General features: G+C 43.7%; 1 protein-coding gene and 1 pseudogene across 1 annotated transcript in view; both read left to right on the top strand.

Moving 5' to 3' along the window:
* The first annotated feature begins 3,764 nt into the window (after positions 1–3,764).
* Positions 3,765–9,472, top strand: LOC102845167 (annotated as a pseudogene).
* An 86-nt stretch (positions 9,473–9,558) lies between these two features.
* HRASLS5 (HRAS-like suppressor family, member 5) overlaps positions 9,559–20,796 on the top strand; it is an 11,535-nt gene continuing 297 nt past the window's right edge. Inside the window, exons 1-5 of the mRNA XM_006903115.1 lie at positions 9,559–9,646; positions 10,989–11,097; positions 13,613–13,721; positions 16,467–16,575; positions 18,966–19,228. Coding sequence (XP_006903177.1) covers positions 9,559–9,646; positions 10,989–11,097; positions 13,613–13,721; positions 16,467–16,575; positions 18,966–19,228 — 678 coding nt within the window. The remainder of the gene's footprint in view (positions 9,647–10,988; positions 11,098–13,612; positions 13,722–16,466; positions 16,576–18,965; positions 19,229–20,796) is intronic.

The raw sequence follows: 20,796 nt of genomic DNA, 5'->3' as shown, positions 1-20,796 counted from the left end.
GAGGGCTGGGGTGCCTCAGGCCCTGTGTGCCGATCTGGATTCTGGCACCTCTGAACTTCCTGCGCAGACTCACCTTTCCAGGTAGGCTACTTGGTGCCCAGTGTTTCTTCTTGTTGTTAGTCTCACGTGCGCCCTGCAGAGGCTTGAGGCACTAGAGCAGGCCCAGGAAGGCAGGCCTGTGAAGGCAGCAAGCCAGCACCAGATACTGTCCACCTCCAGCCTTGTGCACCACAAAGCCGGTGGCCAGACTGAACTGGGACTGCCCTCAGACAGTGTACGATGGAGAGAAGTCACACCAAGTGGTGATGTGGTCTGTAGCGAGTTACACTGCTATCCTGAAAGTCACACCTCTCAGGTGGTTTGAATCCCCCAACGACTGCTGATAAGAAAAATGGGCAATCTCTTCCTGTGCAACTTACAGCTTCAGAAACCCCACTGGAGGGCCAGCGAGGAGTCATTTCAGCTCCAGGACTGATGTCGATTTTTGGACTATCTGGCTAATCGACATCTCAGGCCCTGCAGCTCCTTTGGGGTAATGAAGTGTGTGGTTTCTGGGGCAGCTGTCTGCTAACCCTCACTGGGTGAAGGTCCCTGTGTGCCCAGCAAAGCCCCACCTTCAGCTTCCTGTACAGCCTTTCCCCGTGTTCTCCTCCCGGGCCAGCCGGCAAAGTTTCCTATCTTCTCACTTCCCTGACCCTTCCTCCACTCTTTCTTTTCCAAGTTACATAGTCTCCTGAGCCTTCATTCCAGCACTGGCTGGAAAAGCCAGGGCCCAGTTTGGCTCACAGGAAAGAGGGCCAAGGGTGAGGGGAGATGGGTCAGGGAGAGAGGAGAGCAGAGAATGCGATTCAGGAAGGGGGAGAGCTCAGCAGAGGCCCCGGGTGTACCCTTAGACAAAGCACGCCTCTCTTCTGAGTCTGTGACGTCTGTATCTTAAGGGGTAACCCCAGCTATCCGCCTCTAGAGGGGGAGCCCAGAAATCTGTGATGCTTGGATGAGGGTCCTTGCAGCTCTTTTCAATCACGTCTGTACTTTCCCTTTAAATGGCAGTGCAGCCTCTTACTTCACTTTACCCTCAGTTGGAAGGTCCCAGGATCTGACCACACAGTTTCAGACCTGGTCCCAGGGGTCTGTCTGCTGGAAGGAACAAAGCCTGAACAAAGGCTGACACATGCGTGGATGTGTGTGTGTGTGTGTGTGTATGTGTGTGTGTGTGTGTTGTGTGCGTGTGGTGTGTAGTATGCGTGCAGGGCCCTGGGGAGAGTGTCTTCACCAATCTTGCTCAAAATGTGCTCCATGGGCCCCAGTATCAGGCTCACCCAAAAACTAGTTAGAAATGGACATTCTTTTTTTAAAATTCATTTTAATGAACATTTACAGAGATTTTGGATTTCCAGTCATTCATTGTTGCACTTTCCCTCCAACCCCCCAGCTTTCTCTTCTCTTTGAAAAGTAAAATTCCTTCATTGGTATACAACCCCCCCACCCCCCAACCTCACCCCGAGTATACTCCACTCTGCAACTTTCATTCTGGACTCTTATGATAATCATAACACCCTATAATATATTGCTTTTAAACTGTTCTCTCCCTCATCCATTTCAATGCAGTATACATAATTTATCCAGTTTTTCTTATTCTTACCCCAACCCTGATGTCAGTCCCATTCTACAGCAGTGTTTGGCCTTTTGTGACTGAGATATTTCACCCAGCATAATGTCCTTGAGGGTCACCCATTTTGAATAATATTGCATGAGTTCCTTGTTTTTCAGTGCTGCATAGTATTCCATTGTGTGAATATACCACAGCTTCTCTATCCATTCATTTGTTGATGGGCACTTAGGTTGTTTCCAACTCCTTGCTATTGTGAACAAAGCCGTGATAAACATGGGTGTGCATATATCTGCCTGGATGGCGGTTATGGTCTTTTTAGGGTATATTCCCAGTAATGGAATTGCTGGGTCAAATGGTATCTCTATTTGCAACGTTTTGAGTTACTGTGTCAATCCCTCTCATCCAGGGTCTTCCTCTCCATCCTTCCAAGCATGATGTCCTTCTTCAAAAACTGGTCTTTCCTGGCCATGTGCTCAGTGCATGTGAAATGGAGCCTAGCTTCCAAGGAGAAACTTGGTTTCACCCTCTCCAAGACAGACCTGTGTGTTCTCTTGGCAGTCCATGGTGTATTTAATACTCTTCTCTAGCACCACAACTCAAAGGCATTAATTCTTCTGTCAACCTTAGTCCTTGCCATCCTTAGGCATTGTGGGGATGTAACACAGTGTAATCGCTATGGAGAGTAGTTTAATGCTTCCTTAGAAATCTGGGGATGGAAATCCCACTTGGTCCAGCCATCCCACTAATAGCTTTATATCCCAAAGAGATAAGAGCTGTAGCACAAACTGACAATCTGACACCAATATTTATGGAAACATTAGTTACAAAAAGCAAAGAGTTGGAAACAGCTCACAATGCCAACGACAGAGAAATGACTAAAGAAATGGTGGTACATTCACACAATGGAGGATCATGTGTCAATGACAATGATACACAGTTTATGAAATAATTCACAATGCAGAGAAAACTACAACAAGTTATGCTCAGTGATATAAGTCATTCACAAAAGGACAATTATGATACAAGACCACCAATATAAAAAGCTAAGGGAAAATTTATACATGGACAGAATCAGTCTTTGAGAGTTTTAACAGAGATGAGAAGTAGAGAGGAGAGGAAAAAATTTACCTTTTTTTTAAGCTTTCTTCCTTGAAAAAGACAAGAGAGGCAACCATAAAACAAAGGGATAAATTCTACTTTATGAAAGTTAATAATTTTTGCATATTTGTTGTTGTTGTTATGTGCCATCGAGTTGCTTGTGACCCACAATGACTCTATGTACAGCAAACTCTGAATCCTGCCCTGTCCTGAGCCAGTCTCACTGACTCCGACACACCTACACTCAATACCCTAGTTACTGTATCAATCCATCTCATCCACGGTCTTCCTCTCCTGCGCTGTCCCTCCATCCTTCCAAACATGATGACCTTCTCCAAGGATTGATCCCTCCTGGCCATGTGCCCAAAGTAAGTGAGACAGAGCTTCAAAATCCTAGCCTCCAAAGGGAAACTTGGTTTTACCCTCTCCAAGACAGACCTATTTGTTTTCTTGTTAGTCCATGGTATGTTCAAGACTCTTTTTTTTAAAAAAAATAATTTTTAATTGAGATTTTAATGAGTTTATAGAGATCTTGGATTTCTATTCATTCATTGTTGCACATTTTCCTTCCTAACCCAGCTCGCTTTGAAAAAATAATTCTTTCATCCTTGCACTATTACCTCCCCTCAACAGTCCACTCTGCTATGTAGCTCTTATTCTGGACTGTTGTCATACAAATGATACCTAATCATATACTCCTTTTAAACAGATCTATCCCTCATCGTTTCAGTGCAGTGTACATTATTTATCCCCTCAAGATTCTTCTCTAGCACCACAACTACAGATTGAATAGGTATGGAGAAAAAAAAATACAACCTTGAATGCTACAGTAAAACCTGGGAAAGCTCAAAACTCCAAGGGGAAACAGTGGAAACTTACAAGAGGAAAACACAAATGTTTTCCACTAAAAGAGAGGAAGGAAAAGTGTTGAGAACAGAAGGCATGCAAATTGGAGGCCTCTGACTCGCACTGGTTTCCCTGTGTGTGTTCATATCACCACGAGACTGACGCGCTGCCTACTGAGTTATGAGAACATTACTGTTCACGTCCCTAAATGCGACTGGGTAAGAGTTGCTTCCTCAAAGGAGTTACCTGCAGTGGAGCTGACCTGACTCATAGCTGACCCTCCAGTGGGTTTTCAGAGGCCTTAAATCACAAGGAAGGAGACTGCCCCTCTTTCTCCTGAAGAGCAAGCAGCTGGTGGATCCAAACCAGCTGCCTTTGTGTTCGAAGCACCACTCATTATCCTCTAGGCCACCGGAGCTCCTTCCTCTGATCTTAATGACAAATGAAGTAAAGCTTTCACCCAGTGAAGTACCTTCATCTGCTGATGCAGCAAGACTGAAAACGAGGAAAACCAGCTGTAAACATTCGTTAATGGTAACAGAGTGGAACGTACAGTGTCTGATTCCAGGAAATTTAGATGTTGTCAGAAATGAAATGGAACACGTAAAGATCTACATGCTAGGCATTACTGAGTGGAGATGGACTAATATTAATAATTTTGAATCAGTCAAAAGGACTGAAGAGGAATGGTATTGCATTCATTCTCAAAAATCACATTTCAGGATTTATCCTGAAACACGATGCTGTGAATGACAGGATATTAACTATACACAACAAGGAAGACCTAACACAATTATTATTCAAACAAACACACCAACCACTAAGTAAAAGATTAAGGAAGTGGGGATTTCTGCTGACTTGGATGCACAAATTGATTAAATATGCAACCAAGATACATTAATAATTGCTAACCTGGAATGCAAACGTTGGAAATCAAGAAGTATTGGTAGTTGGAAAATATGCCCTTGGTGATAGAAATGAGGCTGGAGATTAAATGATAGAATTTTGCACTTTATGCACCACAAATACTTTTTAAAAAAAAACACAAAGGGCAGCTATACACATGGAGCTCACCTGATGGACTGAAGGAATCAGATTGACTGCATTTGTGGAGAGAGAGCTCACTATCAGTAGTCAGACAAGGCGTAGGGGCTGAGTCTGCCAAGTTTAAAATTAGAGAAAGTGTCTGTCAAAGTTGTATCTTTTCTCCACACCTATTCAGTCTGTATGCTGAACAAATCATTTGAGAAGCTGAACTATACGTAGAAGAATGTGGCATCAGGATTGGAGGAAGACTCATCAATAACTTTGAGCTTGAGCCTTATGGAGATTGATCATAGTACAGATAAGGCGTACATAATTTTAAGTATGAACTTCTCCATGTTTTAACTCCTGGGTGTGCCTGCCAATGCCCTTCCTCTCTGTTCTGCTCCGGCCACCACACCACCTGGCTCTCCTATTCCTTGTTCTTGGCAGGCTTTGACAGACAGCTCAGCACCGTGGCGAGCCATGTCGTGTCGGATTCTGGAAGTTATCGTCAGTCTGGCTGTGAGCAGCAAAGTTAGTCTTCCCGTGGAAATCAAGGCGACCAAGGCCGTGGATGAGCACCACAAAGCAATTCTGGCCAATTCCCATATGGACAGAATTGTGGTGGCCACTCCGGTTATGGACAAGGGCAGTCAGTTTATTCACAGTCCCCCAGTGATGATGAGAATCAAAGCAGAGATTTTACGGGCAGCAGTCTGATAACCAGGGACAGTGAACACGGAACCATCAGGAGGCCAAGGTGGAAGAGCTCCTTCCTATGACCAGTCAGACTGTGGTCAACAAGAGCCTTATGCCCAGCAGTCAGGCTATAACCAACATCAGGCTCATATGACGAACAGTCAAGTTATGATCAGCTGCACGATTCCATAATAAGACCCAGCAATCCTGTTATTCGCCAAGAGACAATTACAGCCACCACTTACGAGATGACCATGGTGCTGTGAGTAGGTGTGGAGAAGATAAAAGGGGCTGTGGCCGTCACGGAGAGGAGGCAGAGGGCGTGGGGATATGACAAGGAGGGAAGAGGCCCTCTGACAGGATCAAGGGGTGGGGACTGCTGTGGCCTTAATACTTTTGCTGGTCACAGAGATTATGGACTCAGACCAGATGCTGATTCCGATTCTGGTAGTTGAGATAACAACATAATCTTTGTGCAAGGATTTAGGAAGGTGAACAAACAGCAGAGTTCTTTAAGCAAATAGGAATTATCAAGACGAACAAGCAGACTGGAAAACCGCTGATAAATCTCAACACAGACAAGCATACAGGGAAGCCAAAGGGGAAGCAACAGTTTCATTGGATGACCCCCCCCCCTCAGCTAAGGCAGCCATTGACCTGTTTGACGGAAAAAAATTCTGTGGGAACATCATTAAAGGGTCCTTCACCAGCAGAAGACCTGAGTTCATGAGAGGAGGTGGAAGTGGAGGTGGCCGACGAGACTGTGGAGGATATAGAGGTGGTGGTGGCTTTCAAGGGAGAAGTGGATACCTGAAGGTGAGGGCTGGGCTTGCCCTAATTCGTCATGTGGAAATATGAACTTTGCTGGAAGAAATTCCTGCAATCAGTGCGATGACCCTAGACCAGAGGACTCTCATCCCTCTGGAGATTTCCAGGAGAAAGGCTATGGTGGAGAGAGGGGCTACAGAGGGTGTGAGGGCAGAGGTGGAGACCAGGGTCGCTATGGTGGGGACAGACGTGGTAGTTATGGTGCAGACCCAGGAGGCTATGGTGGTGACGGAGGAGGCCATGGATGAGACTGAAGTGGAGATTGTGGAGGAGACCCAGGAGGCTATGGAGGCAAAATGGGGTAAGAAATCACTATAGAAAAGTGGACTGGACAGAAAAAAAACTGGATAAATTATGTATATTGTATTGAAACAGATGAGGAAAAGAACAGATTAGAGGTGCTATATGATTGAGTATTATGGTTAGTACAGGAATCCAGAATTAAGGTTGCATAGAGAAGTGTACTCGGGATGGGGGTGCGGGGGAAGAGGTGGGGGAATTGTATACTAATGAAGAAATTTTTTTTTCTTTTTCTTTTCAGAGAGGGGAGCGAACTGGTGGGGAGGGGTGGGCAGGGAAAAAAGTGTGGCAATGAATGAATGGAAATCGAAAACCTCTGTAAATGTCTATTAAAATTAATAAAAACAAAACCAAAAACAAACCAAAAAAACCAAACAACAACAACAAAAAAAAATAGAAAAGTGGACTGGAGGAAGGGGAAAGGGGGTGAAGTGAGGAAATGATAAAACAATGAATGAATATTTAAAAAAATAAACAACTAATCAACAAGACCAGAATGATATACCAAGGTAATAAATGCTGTTTATGATGTGTTTAAATTTAAAAAAAAAATAAACAACTAAAGTGAACTGGGAGAGGGGAAAGCGAGGGGGAAGGGAAGAAAATGTGCATCAGTGAAGGAATGAAAATCCAACTTTTCTAGAAACTTTCATTAAAATCACCATAAAATAAAGTATATTTAAAAAAAAAAAAAGACAAAAGAACTGATCAGCACAACCGACCATGCTGACTGACGATGGCTGAATGTCCCTTTGTCTCTGGCTGTGATCTACAATGAATTTGCCAGAGGGTCACCTGCTACTTTCTGTGTGGCATCTTCTTGGGCAGTAAAGTGAAGTGATGTGTGGATGTTTATTTGGTGGAAGGGCCGGGATGGTTTTCTTTTAGAAACGTCGGTAGAAATTTCCCCCTTTACTTTTGAACTTCTTTCCCAATCCATGAAACAGAGTGCTTTGTAAAATATTACCAAAATGTGCCTCCTCAGAAAGCTGAACATAGAAATTCCAAATGACCTAGCTATTCCAATACTTGGAATACCTGAGAAAATGAGAACTGAGGCACAAACGGAGACTTGTGCACCAGTGTTCACAGCAGCATTTTCACCATCGCAAGAACAAGGAAGCAGCCCAGATATTCAACCATAAACGAATGGATTGAGAAATTATGGTGCATTCATATGATGGAATACTATGCAGCACACAGGAACAAAGATTTTGTAAATTATTACCTAACTTAGGAGGGACTGGAGAACATTATGCTGAGTGAACTAACTCAATCCCACAATGACAAATTTTGTATGAAACCGTCATTGTAGAATGAGTATAAGGATCTGGGGGGTGGGGGAAGGATGGAAGCAGAGGGATGAGGATGGGGGGCGGGGAGGGGATCAATCATGGAATTGTACAGTTTGATTGGGGGGGTGAGGGAACTTGGAAGAATCTGTTCTGGTAAACAATGTATTAGAATTTTGTAAATAAACTAGTATAATAATGTCTATCTGTGTTTCATTGATTATGCAAAGGCATTTGACTGTGTGTATCATAACAAACTGTGGCTGACTCTGAGAAGAATGGGAATCCCAGAACACTTGATCGTTCTAATGCGAAACCTATACTTGGACCAAGAGGCAGCCGTCAGAACAGAGCAAGGAAACACTGCATGGTTCAAAATTGGGAAGGGCGTATGCCAGGGATGTGTCCTATCTCCATACCTTTTCAACCTGTATGCAGAGCAGATTATCCAAGAGCCTGGACCCTATGAGGAAAAGTGTGACATCAGGATTGGTGGAAGATCTATTAACAATCTGCGTTATGCAGATGACACAACCCTGCTTGCTGAAACCGAGGAGGACCTGAAATGCTTGCTGCAGAGGGTCAAGAACTGCAGCCTTCAGTATGGATTGAAGCTTAATGTCAAGAAGACAAAGATTTGCACCACTGAACCATCAGCATTGGGATGGATGGTGAAGACATTGAGATTGTTAACAACTTTAGTCTGCTTGGCTCCACAGTCAATACTCTTGGCACCAGTAGCCAGGAAATAAAAAAAAAAGTATTGTGATGGGAAAGTCAGCTGTTAGGGACCTCTCCAGAGTACTGAAGAGCAGTGCTGTCACTCTGGAGACTAAGGTGCATCTGATACAGGCCATAGTCTTTGCAATCACTTGTTATGCATCAGAAAGTTGGACAATGACTAAGGAGGATAGAAGGAGAATTGATGCCTTTGAGCTGTGGTGCTGGAGAAGAGTATTGATTGTACCCTGGACTGCTAGGAAAACAAACAGATTCATCCCGGAGAGGGTTAAACCAGGCTGCTCCTTGGAGGCAAGGACTCTGAGGCTTCATCTGACATACTTTGGACATGTTGTAAGGAGGGAGAAGTCCTTGGAGAGGGACATAATGCTTGGGAAGGTGGAGGGACGGTGTAGAAGGGGAAGACCTTCTATGAGTTGGATTGATTCAGTGACTGGGGTAATTGGGATGGGTGTGTCAGAGGCAGTGAAATTGGCACAGGATAGGGCAGGGTTTAGGGTTGTTGTACATAGGGTCGCTATGAGTCACAAGTGACTTGATGGCACATAGAAATAACAACAACAATAATGAAAATATTGCCAAAATTGAGTGTTTTATAATCCTGCAATAGAGGGGATTTGTGTGTGTGTGTGTGTGTGTGTGTGTGTGTGTGTAAGTGTGTAAGACCTTCCCACAGTCTGTGCTGCTTTCCACTCCAGGAACCACCCCCAGTCCCCACCTTCTTCTGTTGTCAGCTCTCTCAGAGACTCCCAGACTCTGGAACCTTCTAGTGCAGTCATTAGCAGCCATCTCTGCCCCTGGACGTGTTCCCAGTGCCTCAGACATGCGCATCGCCAAGTTCGCGTGCACTCTGTCCGCCTCCTGCGCGCGCCCACCTTTCCAGACACCTCTGCCCTTCGCCCCCTCCTCTCTGGCGCGTCTATCCTCGCGCCACCGCCGTTTGCAAAGCTCCCAGGTCTCCTCTGTCCCCTTCCTAACACAGCAGCCCTTCACGGCGACGCCCCAGCGCCAGAACCCGGCAGCTCTGTAGACCCAGGCCGCGCTGCTGGGGACCAGGCTGGGCCCGTTGTCACTTGAAAGGCCTGGAGCTGGTGGGACGTCAGGATGGGTGGTGGGATGGGCCTGAACCCGGTGACCCAGGGCGAGCACCGGCTCCGAGTGCCACGGTTCCCGCGGCCCAACTCCAAGTACTGCTCAGCCTCAGGTACTTGGGCCCCAGGGGTCCTGGTCGAGCCTTCTCTCAGGTAGACTGGCCACCTCGATTTGTCTGCGAAGGGAGGTGCTCCCCGTAGGCACCCCCCGCCCAGGCCCTCAGGTCATCTCAAGGTTCTCATCACTATAGGTAACGGCTCAGGAAGGTTTTGGACCCTCAGAAAAGTCACTGTGGTCACTGTTTGATTGTGCAAAAGACCTGCCAAGAGCTATGAATTGGTAACCCAGAACAACCACAGTGTCTACTAATCATCACTAGTTCTTACCTACTGAGTCAGGAGGGAGCACTGGTGGCCTCGTGGTATCATGCGAGGTTAGAATTCAACAGGCACACGGTGGGAGAACAGGGGCCACTATTTCCTGCCTCTGGAAACTGGCTGGAGGGTCAGCTAGAGTCCATGGTTCCTCAAGGGCACACAACAACAACAATAACAACAACAACAACAATAATAGTGATCAAGTGACCCGGTGTGTATCCAGGACCTTCTTCCCGCATTTCAGGTGGAAGTGAGACAGAGGTGCTTGTTCCCGACTTGGCTTTACAGCCTCTTCTGAGGGTCTGAGGCTGGATGAAGGGGTTTGTTAGTCTGGGGGAGCAGCATCTTGCCTTCCCAATCTCCCCTATCTCCTGGACATCCCTGTTTCTCTGTCACAGAGGACCTGAGAATCTCCTTCCCTCCTCTTTTCATCCATCTGCAAGTATCCTGGGGGCGTAGCAGGAAGCAGCTAAGGTTCTGGATTAGAATAATGAGGCTGCCATTGCACAGCTTCCAGGCGCTTGAATCCTCTCACAGGTTAAAGCCTCCCAATCGACAAGTACTGAAGAGCAATGGTGTCACTTTGGAGACTAAGGTGCACCTGACACAGGCCATGGTCTTTGCAATTACTTGCTATCTGTCAGAGAGCTAGACAATGACTAGGGAGGATAGAAGGAGAATTGATGATGCCTTTGAGCTGTGGTGCTGGAGAAGAGTACCATGGACTCCTAAGAGAACAAACAAGTTTATCCAAGAGAGAGTTAAATTTGGCTGCTCCTTGGAGGCAAGGAGTCTGAAGCTTCGTCTGACATGCTTTGGACATGTTGCAAGGAGGGACTGGTCCTTGAAGAAGGATGTCATGCTTGGGAGGGTGGAGGGACAGCGCAGGATTCAGTGACTGAGGTAATCGGCATAGGTGTGTTGGAGACAGTGAGATTGGCACAGGATAGAGCAAGGTCTACGGCTATTGTACATATAGGGTCACCATGAGTCCCAGGCAACTCGACAGCACATAACAACAACAGCAACAATCGACAATTGTGGTTTTAAAATAATTTCCCCCCCCTCTTCAATTAGAGGAATCCTTGGGATGCCAGACGTCAATTCAACTTCCACCCCAGTCGCCCAAGACGCCCACGTCACCTCAGCAGGGCACATCAGATCAGATGAAAAGCGGCAAACAAGGGTGAGATTCTTAGTCTGAAGGGGCCACTTCTTTGGACAATAGATAAATCTTTTGCAGAATTAACTCTGATGTTTAAGAAAGTGGGAAAGTTAATTGTAATCTGAGACCTTGAAATGCAAATACCTCTCATTTGACAACCAGGAGGGAGGAGAGCAAAAAAAAAAGAAGGGCTCAGACGTTTAACTGATGCCGAACAGTTAAGAGAACCAGTTTATTTTCACAAGTGAACGCCCTTGTTTCTGCATTTTTTTTTGGTATTGAAAACAGTCAGGATTTTTATTACTATAATCTGCTATTCTATTTAGTTATTTGAGAATAAAGATGAAGAACAAAGTATATTAGGATAGCATAATAATAGCAATATAACATGATATGATACAGTATGTATGATATAGTATGATATAATGTGATATGATATGATAGAATCTGATATAATAAATATAATATAATATAATATATAATATAATATAATGGGATATAATATATAATAGGATATAATATATAATGGGATATAATATAATAAATATATATATAATATCCACAGTAGCTATAGAGTTGCTTACAGTTTCTAACTTCATTTTATATGTTGTTGCTATTAGGTGCCGTCCAGCTGACCACGACTCATAGCGACTCTTTGAAAGGCAGGTCTGAGCCTTGCCCTGTCCTGCACCATCAGGATCTCTGTCACGTTCAAGTCCACTGTGGTAGTTACTGTATCAACCCATCTTGTTGAGAGTCTTCCTCTTTCACTGACCATCTACATGAGCAGTTTTGTTTAGTAAGCTGCTAATTAAGTTGTCTTTTCTGAGGTCAGCTACATGAACATTCTCTTTATTTTTATTATTATTTTTTTACATAAAGGCTGGGCAGAGAAAGAGAGGAAGATCATCAACAATGACTGGGGTAAAAAGGTTAGGTGTGTCAGAGGCAGTAAAGTTGGCACATGACAGAGCAGGTTTCAGGGCTCTTGTACATAGGGTCGCTATGGGTCACAAGCAACTTGACAGCACATTACAACAAGAAACAGTCTTCTTCTTCTTCTTTTTTTAGTTTGTTCTGTGCCATCGAATCAGAACCAGCTGGCACAGGAGGAGATTGCCCCTTTTTCTCCAGCAGAGCATCTGGTGGATTTGAACCACATACCTCTGGGATTGCAGTGCAGCTTCTTACTACTAGGCCACCAGAGCTCCCTACAAGAAACATTCTTAACAAACACTAAGCAATTCTCTAGGTTAAAAATCCTAACTCATCTGTTTTTCATTGAACCATTACCATGTATTTCATGTGTAAATATTTTGAAATCAGCATTTGAAAGGATTATTAGCAAATCTTAAAACATCCTGAAAACTACTCATTGATTTGTGTACTTGTCAACCATTGTCAGAAAAGCAATAAACAACAATTATTTTTTGTGAAATGTTGTTGTTGTTAGGTGCTGTCCAGTTGAATACAACCCATAGTGACTCTGTGAACAGATCTGAACCCTGTCCTGTCCCGTGCCATCCTCATCTCTAACCTCCTTGAGTCCATTGTTGCAGTCACCATATTAGTCCTTCTTGTTGACCCTTCACCTTTCCAAGCATGATGTTCCATTCCAAGGGATCCAAGGGATCGCCTTTCCTAACAATATGCCCAAAATATGTGAGACAAAGCTTTATCATCTTTGCCTCCAAGGAACATTTTGGCTGTACTTTCTCCAAGGCATATTTGTTTGTTCTTTTGGCAGTCAAGGAGATATATTCAATACTTTTCTCTAAAACCACAGCTCAAAGACATCATTTTTTTCTTCTGTCATCCTTATTCATTGACCAACTTTCAGATGCATAGCAAGTGACTGAAAAAATCATGGCCTGAATCAGCACCTTAGTCTTCTAATTGATATCACTGTACCTCAGTAATTTGGAGAGGTCTCTGACAGTGGGCCTTCCAAATGCAACTCATCACCTGATCTCCTGACTACTGGTACCAGGGGTGTTAATTGTGGATCCAAGTAAGATGAAGTCGTGGACAATTTCAATCTTTCCTCCCTCTATCATGCTGTTGCTTATTGGTCCAGAGGTGAGGATTTTGTCTTCTTGTTGAGATGCAATTCATATTGAAGGCTGTAGTCTTTGATTTTCTGCAGCATGAGTTTCATTCAAGTCCTCTTCCCTTTAAGCAAGCAATGTTGTGTCATCTGCATAACACGATATGCTCCTGTAGCCTAGTGGGTAAGAACTTAGACTGCTAACTCAAAGGCAGGTAATTCAAATCCACCAGCTGTTCCTTGAGAGAAAGATGTATAATCTCCTCTCGTGTGATGCACAACCGCTGAAAACCTGCAGAAGGGTCAGCTATGAGTCTGTTCCAACTCAATGGCAATGGGTTTAATGACAAGTAGAGCTTTGGAGGAACAATTTTAGAGGAAAATATTTTTCTAGAATCTAAAATAAAACCTCACAGAAGTCACAGATATGAAGTGGCCTGTAATCACCTGTATTTTGATAATTGCAAAACGCTGTGTGAAATTCATTAGGGAGAAGACTGAAGTTGACTTGGATATTAACCCCAGCCTGAAGAGGGCAGAATCTAATCCATCCGTGAAGCCCGAGAGTCCAGTGCAGATAACGAAAGAAACAGCTAAGGCAAGTGTCACAGTCTCCAAGCATACATAGCTTCCCAGCGATTTTCATCCGTGTTCTATGTTACTTTAGTTAGGTTGTGTGATAAAATGAACCACACTTTGCCTTGGGATTGTTGGTTATTCCCTTTCTGTAAGAAAAGCAGCTTTATTAAGATATAAGTTATTGAGATACAGTGACCTCTTTAAAATGTGCAGTTTGTTAAATTTTGATTATATCAACATCCATGAAACCATTACAACTATCAAGATAATATTTTCTTGTAACCCTTAGCAATCTCTTCCTTTCCCTGTGCCAGGCAACAATGGATTTTCTTTCTGTTGCTGTAGATTAGATTGCCCTATTTAGATACTTAAATGGAATCACAATGTCTCAAAAAATCATCTTTTGCCTCCCCAACTCATTATACTCTACATAATTATTTTAAATTACATTCATATCATATTATTTATGCTATCAATAACATTTTCTTAGAAGTATATTTACCGATTGGTAGATAGATAGAGAAATAGATAGATAGAAGGGTGGATACAGATATATAATTATACTTGTTAGTTTAGACTTTGACTTGTCCACTAGCATTTTGGTGGTTTCCAATTTTTGGCTAATATTACTAAAGTTACTATGAAAATCTATGTACATATTTTTGCATAGACATGCTTTCTCTTCTCTTGATTGAATATCTCCAACTGAAATGGTTACTTTGCATAGTCTGGGTACGTTTAACTTAGATTTCCTCCTCACGACTCTATAATTTTACATTCTGATCAGCATGTATTAGAGTTCCAGTTTCTCTACACCCTTATCAACATGGTGTATTCTATCTTTGTCATTTTTTGCTGTCCTAATAAATATGATTGATGAAGATTGAAATTGTCCATGACCTCATCTTACTTGGATCCACAGTCCACACCCTTGGTATCAGCATTCAGGAGATCAGACGACATATTACATTGGGAAGGAAAGTCTGCAGTTATACTGTTTTTTTAATATATGCTAGGTCAGCATAGATTGCTTCTTTTTGGTACGGAGATTATTTATTCCTTCCATCTTCTTTTTGTACTTCCTGCATCAAACAATATTTTTCCCACAGGATCCTTTAATTAATTGCCACATTGACTTTTTTACTTTCCTTCTTTTGCCTTGAGACATGACAAATGTTCTTTTTTTATTTTTTGGTTTTCTAATGGTAGCTCTTTTCACATTTCATGATAATACTTGGCTGCCCTTCGAAATCTTCCATTCAGCTTTGGACAAGTTTGTTATTAGGTGCTGTCAGATCAAGTATGACCCACGGTGATCCTACAAACAACAGTTCGGAACCCTGTCCTGTCCTGTGCCATCTCACAAACTCTGCCACACTCAAGCCCACTGCTGTAGTCACTGTGTCAACCCAATCGGCTGAGGGGCAACATCTCTTTTACTGCTCCTGTACCTTTCCAAGCATGATGTCCCTCTCCAGTGAATAGTCTCTCTTAGCAACATGCCCAGAGTATGTGAGACAAAGCTTTATCATCCATGCAAGACATAACAGTTTGTTCTTTTGGCCTTTCCTGGGATATTTAGTGCTCTTCTCCAACACCACAACTCAGAGCCTTTGGTTTTTCTGTTATTTTTATTTATTTTCCAGCTTTCAGATGCACAGCAAGTGATTAAACAGACCATGGCTTGAGTCAGGCACACTTTAGTCCTCAGACTGACAGCATTGCTCCTCAATGATTTGGAGAGGTTTCTGACTGCAGACTTTCCCAGTGCGATACATCTGATTTCCTGACTGCAGGTGCCATGGGTGTTGATTGAGGACCCAATCAAGATGAAATCATTGAGAGTTTCAATCTTTTCTCCATCTATAGTGATGTTGCCTATAGGTCCAGTGGTGAAAAGTCAATAGAAATTGTTTCCTAGGGGACCCAGATATTGGGTCTTTCAGACAAAGACTTCAAAAGAGCTATTATAAATAACATTTAAAGAAGTAAATGTAAGTAGAATGACAATAACTCGTTACCTAGAGAATATAAAAATGAAAGAAATGAATGCTAAGAAAGCATCAGATGAAAAGCAATACAGCCTTCTAGATGTAGATGGAAGACTGCTGGCCAATAACTGACCAAGCGGATGGACAGACGAGGGGAAGGCTCTCTGGGAAACTAGCAGGCCTCATGGGGGCCTCAGGGGTGGGGATGGCAAGGGAGGTGGGACTCAGTGGACCCATGTGGGCAGCAGGCCTTTGGTCACTGATTTTTCTGTCCAAAGGATCTCAGAGAAGCTGAGGCTGGCAGAGTGCTGAGGCTCTGAGAGTGGGAACTCAGGAATTGTCCACTGACTGTCCTCATTAATGACCACTGATTGTCCCCCTCCCTGGCCAGAAATTGCAGGAAATGCTCTTCCTGCTTGTAATGTCCTCCCCTCACTGTCTACTGAGAAAGTTATTGAGAACACATCTTACTAATTTTAAAGAAGCAATTCCTAAGGGACTTCCATTGTTAATCCAAGATGTTTATTGGAGGTCCATTTGGAGTTAAGAGGCAGTAGGTGAACAAGTAGCACACACAGCTTCTGATGACAAGAGTGCTAACAGGAGAAGGGGTGTGGTTTGGTCCATTGTGTGAAGGCAGCTTGCTCCAACTTGAGTAAAATGATAATCAACGGTGAGGGGGCCTTAGGCTGAGCTGCAGCAACTCCCTAGGTCTCTAATTCCTTGGGCAAGTTCCAAGTCTGTGTCTGTTTTTCTTTTGTTTTCCACTATAGGGCAAACCAAAGCCTAGACCTGGAGACCTGATTGAAATTTTTCGAATTGGCTATGAGCACTGGGCCATCTACGTAGAAGATGATTACGTGGTGCATCTGGCTTCCCCATGTAAGAGTGGAGACTGTGTTGAAATACTGATCTTGAAGTGATGAATCGTGTTCCTCAGCTGTTGCTTTCTTAGCAATAAAACACCCTCAAATATGACTGGACCTTATTTACAATGTAAAACTCTACTACTCTAATGCTTACTAATGCTCTAATAATCGCTGGGTGTCTAATAAAGTGTCCAGAACTGTTCAAGCTCCTGGCTTACTAAGACATCCTTTGTTTTAAAATACAAATGTAAGAGCTTGAATCTCTATTTTTTTAAATTTAATTTTATTATTTTGTGTGTGTGTACTGTCAAATCGGATCTGACTGGTACAGGAGGAGATTGCCCCTCCCTCTCCAGCAGAGCATCTGGCGGATTCAAACCACATACCTCTAGGATTGCAGTGCAGTTTCTTGCCACTAGGCCAGCAGAGCTCTGAATCTCTATTTTGAATTGACAGCAGTTCAATGTTGGGTGCTGCCAAGTTGTTTCTATGTACAATAAAGTGAAATAGAATGAAGCACTGAGTTCGGAGCCATAGTCACAATCATTGCTAAGAACATTGGAACCCGGTGTCAACCCTTCCAGTTGAAGGGCTTCTGGTTTCCACCGACTCTGTGCTTTGTCAAGCGTGATGTCCTTCTGCAGGGACTGATCTCTCCTAATAATATATCCAATGTTTATGAGACAAAATCACACCATCCTTCTGAAGAGTATTCTGGCTGTACTTCTTCTGAGACAAATTTGTTTCTTCTTTTGGCATCCAGAGAATTGGAATTCTTTAGTTCACCACAATCACATAGTTCACAGGCATTGATCCTTTGGTATTCCTCATTCATTGTCCAGCTTCATATGCATATGAGGCAGTTGAAAATACTGTAGTTTGGGCAAGGCACATCTTAGTCCTCAATATTATGTCTCTGTTTTTGGTTGGTTTTGTTTTGGGTTTGTGTGTGTGTGTGTGTGTGTGTGTGTGTGTGTGTGTGTATACCATCAAATCAGATCTGACTGGTACAGGAGGAGATTGTTCCTCCTTCTCCGTAGAGGATCTGGTGGGTTTGAACCATGCGCCTCTGGGATTGCAGTGCAGCTTCTTGCCACTAGGCCACCAGAGCTCCCTGATGTCTTTGGTTTTTAACATTTAAAAAATTCTCGTGCAGAATACTTGCCTGTTGTCCTCCATTGCTTGCTTTCTTAACTGCTGATCCCATTAGTGCTGATTTTGGAAAAGAAAGTCCTTGAAAATGGCAATCTTTTCTTCATGTGTTATGATGTTGAGTATCAGCCCATTTGTGAAGAGGTGTTTTGTTTTCTTTTTGGTTTGGTTTTTTATATTGCAGTTTAGTCATTACCAATGGCTGTCTTCTTTGATCTCCAGTGAATGTGTGCTACTTTCCACAAGCAGGGTTGGATAATCTGTAAATGGTGACTTGTTGATGAACTTTCCTCTAATCCTGATGCCCCTTTCTTCACTTTATAGTCAAGTTTCTCACATTATTTATTCAGCATAGCGGTTGAACAGGTACAGTAAAATGACACCATTTGATGCATCATGATTTTGAACCTTTCCTGATTTTGAACCACACAGTTTCCCCTTGTTCTACTTGAACGAGTCCCTCTTGGTCTTTGCTCCCACTTTTCCATTCTTCCTGGTGTTGTTTATCATTTGATGGGACACACAGTGTTTTCATAGTTAATAAAACACAGGTTAACATCTTTCTAATACTCTCTGCTTTCAGCCACGATTAACTTTGTTAGCTCTGAGATCCCTTGTTTCGCATACTTTCTGAATTCAGCTTCACTTTCTGGAAGCTCCATGTTGATGTACTGTTCTAGTTACTTTAAAATTCTTTCCCAAAAGATTCTGCTTACATTATGACTGTATCATTGGTGGCAATGACATTGTTCTATAATCTATATTCTGGTGGATCATCTTTCTTTGGAATGGGTAGAAATAGGATCTTTTGTTATGGGGTCACCATGAGTCAAACTTGATGATGATGGTAATAATAATAATAATAATAATAATAATAATAATAATAATAAGTTAATGATAAAACCAAAAAGCCACTTAACAGTTGATTTCAACTCATCGTAAACTTGTAAGTCAGAATAGCACTGCTGTATACTGGAAGCAGGAGTGGCATCCACTTCCTAAACAACGTGCTTCTGGAAACTCTATGAACTTTGATAAATGTTGAGAATTATAGAAAGGCTTCAGGCCTTTTGTTCACAAGGTTGCTGTGAGTCGTGCTCGACTCAACGGCAATTAACAACAACACAACAGTGGGGTGTCTAAGGGGGTAAATCTTCAGAGGAGGGGACTGCCCTTTCTGGCTTAGTCTTGGAGTGAGCCAGTGCAGCACCCACAGCCACACTCCACCTTTAGTTTGTTTTTGGTCTCTAGGTGAGGAATTTGAAGTCGGCAGCATCACCTCTGTCTTCAGCAACCGAGCCATTGTAAAATACAGCCGTCTGGAGGACGTGTTGCATGGCTGCTCCTGGAAGATCAACAATAAGCTCGATGGGACATACGTGCCTCTGCCAGTGGACAAGATCATTCAGCGGACAAAGATGATGGTCAACAAGACCGTGCAGTACAGCCTGATTGAGGGGAACTGCGAGCACTTCGTCAATGACCTCAGATACGGTGTACACAGGAGTCAACAGGTATGGTGCCCTTGGCCTTAATCGTGACTTCCTGTGGTACTTTCATGGGTTTGACACGTCATCAGTGACTAGGACAGCGATCCGTGGCATCCCCACAGGATTTCTTGTATGAATGGAGCTTCCCAGCTCTGCAGGACTTCATGGTTCAGATAGTGTTCTCACCTATTCTATCCCATAGACAGGAGAGATGGCTACCGCTGAGATGACTTCAATCCTGATGAAGCTTACAATAGCAAATGTTGCTTAGCCCTGGGGTGACTTTCCACGCATCAGGATAAACTGTTGCCTAGCCTTCTATCATTCTCCTGATTGCCGGCATATGTGAGTCCGTTGTCAGAGCTGCTGTGCCATTTCACACCACCGAAGTCCTCACCTACACAATACACAAAATATGACGTCATATTAACTCATGAGTGATGGACGCCTCTATAGAAAGACAATGTTCTGCTGTGACCCGTGATGTTGTCACTGACTAATTGTTGGACATCGGTCACTTAGTCTCTTCCTAAAGTTTATCTAAACTCGCCTGGTGGCAGAGTCCACTGGGAGTTATACTGCTCACCAAAAAAGGCCGGACCTTTCTGTCGGTTTGAATCCCCCAGTGTGTGGCTCTGTGGGAAGGAGGTGGGCCATCTCCTTCCGTGTAATTTGCAGCCTTGGAAATACACAGGAGGGTCGCCAGTGAGTAGAGCACGCGCCTTAGAATTCAACTTACAGCCCCAGAAACTTGATGGAGCGTTGCTATGAGTTAGAACCAACTTGATGGCATTGAGGATGTGTCTGTGTGTGTGTGTGTGTATGTGAATATGTGTGAATGAGCTTTGAGGATTCTACATACCAGCAACAATCTGAGCTTCTCTTATCAATATCTGACCCTGATGAGGAGAGGAGAAAGCAGTATCACCCCACTTTTACAAATGAGAGTCCCCGGGAGGTACAGATGGTTAATACACTTGGCTGCTAACCAGAATGTGAGGGACTGAAGGGCAGTTGGCAGCTGCCAGGATGCAGAAAAGGTGTTTATTAAGGCACTTCCTTACAAAGTGTAACCCTAAGCAATAAATAACAGGGCAGATTCAAGCCTTTCCAACTCTGGTGAACAAAGGTGGCTTGGAGGTCACAGGACCCTGACCTTCAACACCACCCTAGCAGATGTCCTGCAGAGCAATTTCACACACAGAAGAGAACTAATTAAAGAGCAAGAGGGCAGCCCTAATTTGCCTGGCTGAGCCTGTTCCCCTGTATTTCCACGGTTTTCCTCTCTGGCTTTAGGTTCCACGGTGATGAAATGAAGGGCTGTGACACACTCGTAGATTTGTTGTGCCTGAGTCCCACATTGGAGGCAGTCCCTGGGCAGTGTGACACTATGGAAGGAGGGACCAGGAAGTCAGGATTCTCCCAGGGGAAGGAAGCAAGACTGCCTTCCAATCCTGGATTTTCCTGCTCTCTTGCAGATCTAGGTTTTTGCAAATCTAGGCGAGCATGGGCTGCTTCCTCCTCTGAGAGAATTATGCACTCAGGCCAGGCTGTGACAGGGAGCATGTGAGGCAGGGGAGAGGGAGAGAGGA

The sequence above is a fragment of the Elephantulus edwardii genome, unplaced genomic scaffold (genome assembly GCF_000299155.1).
Source record: "Elephantulus edwardii isolate Elephantulus edwardi_28Jun2011 unplaced genomic scaffold, EleEdw1.0 scaffold00510, whole genome shotgun sequence".
Taxonomy (NCBI): Eukaryota; Metazoa; Chordata; class Mammalia; order Macroscelidea; family Macroscelididae; genus Elephantulus; species Elephantulus edwardii.
The sequence above is the reverse complement of the archived record's forward strand: the minus strand, read 5'-3'. Positions and strand labels throughout refer to the sequence as shown.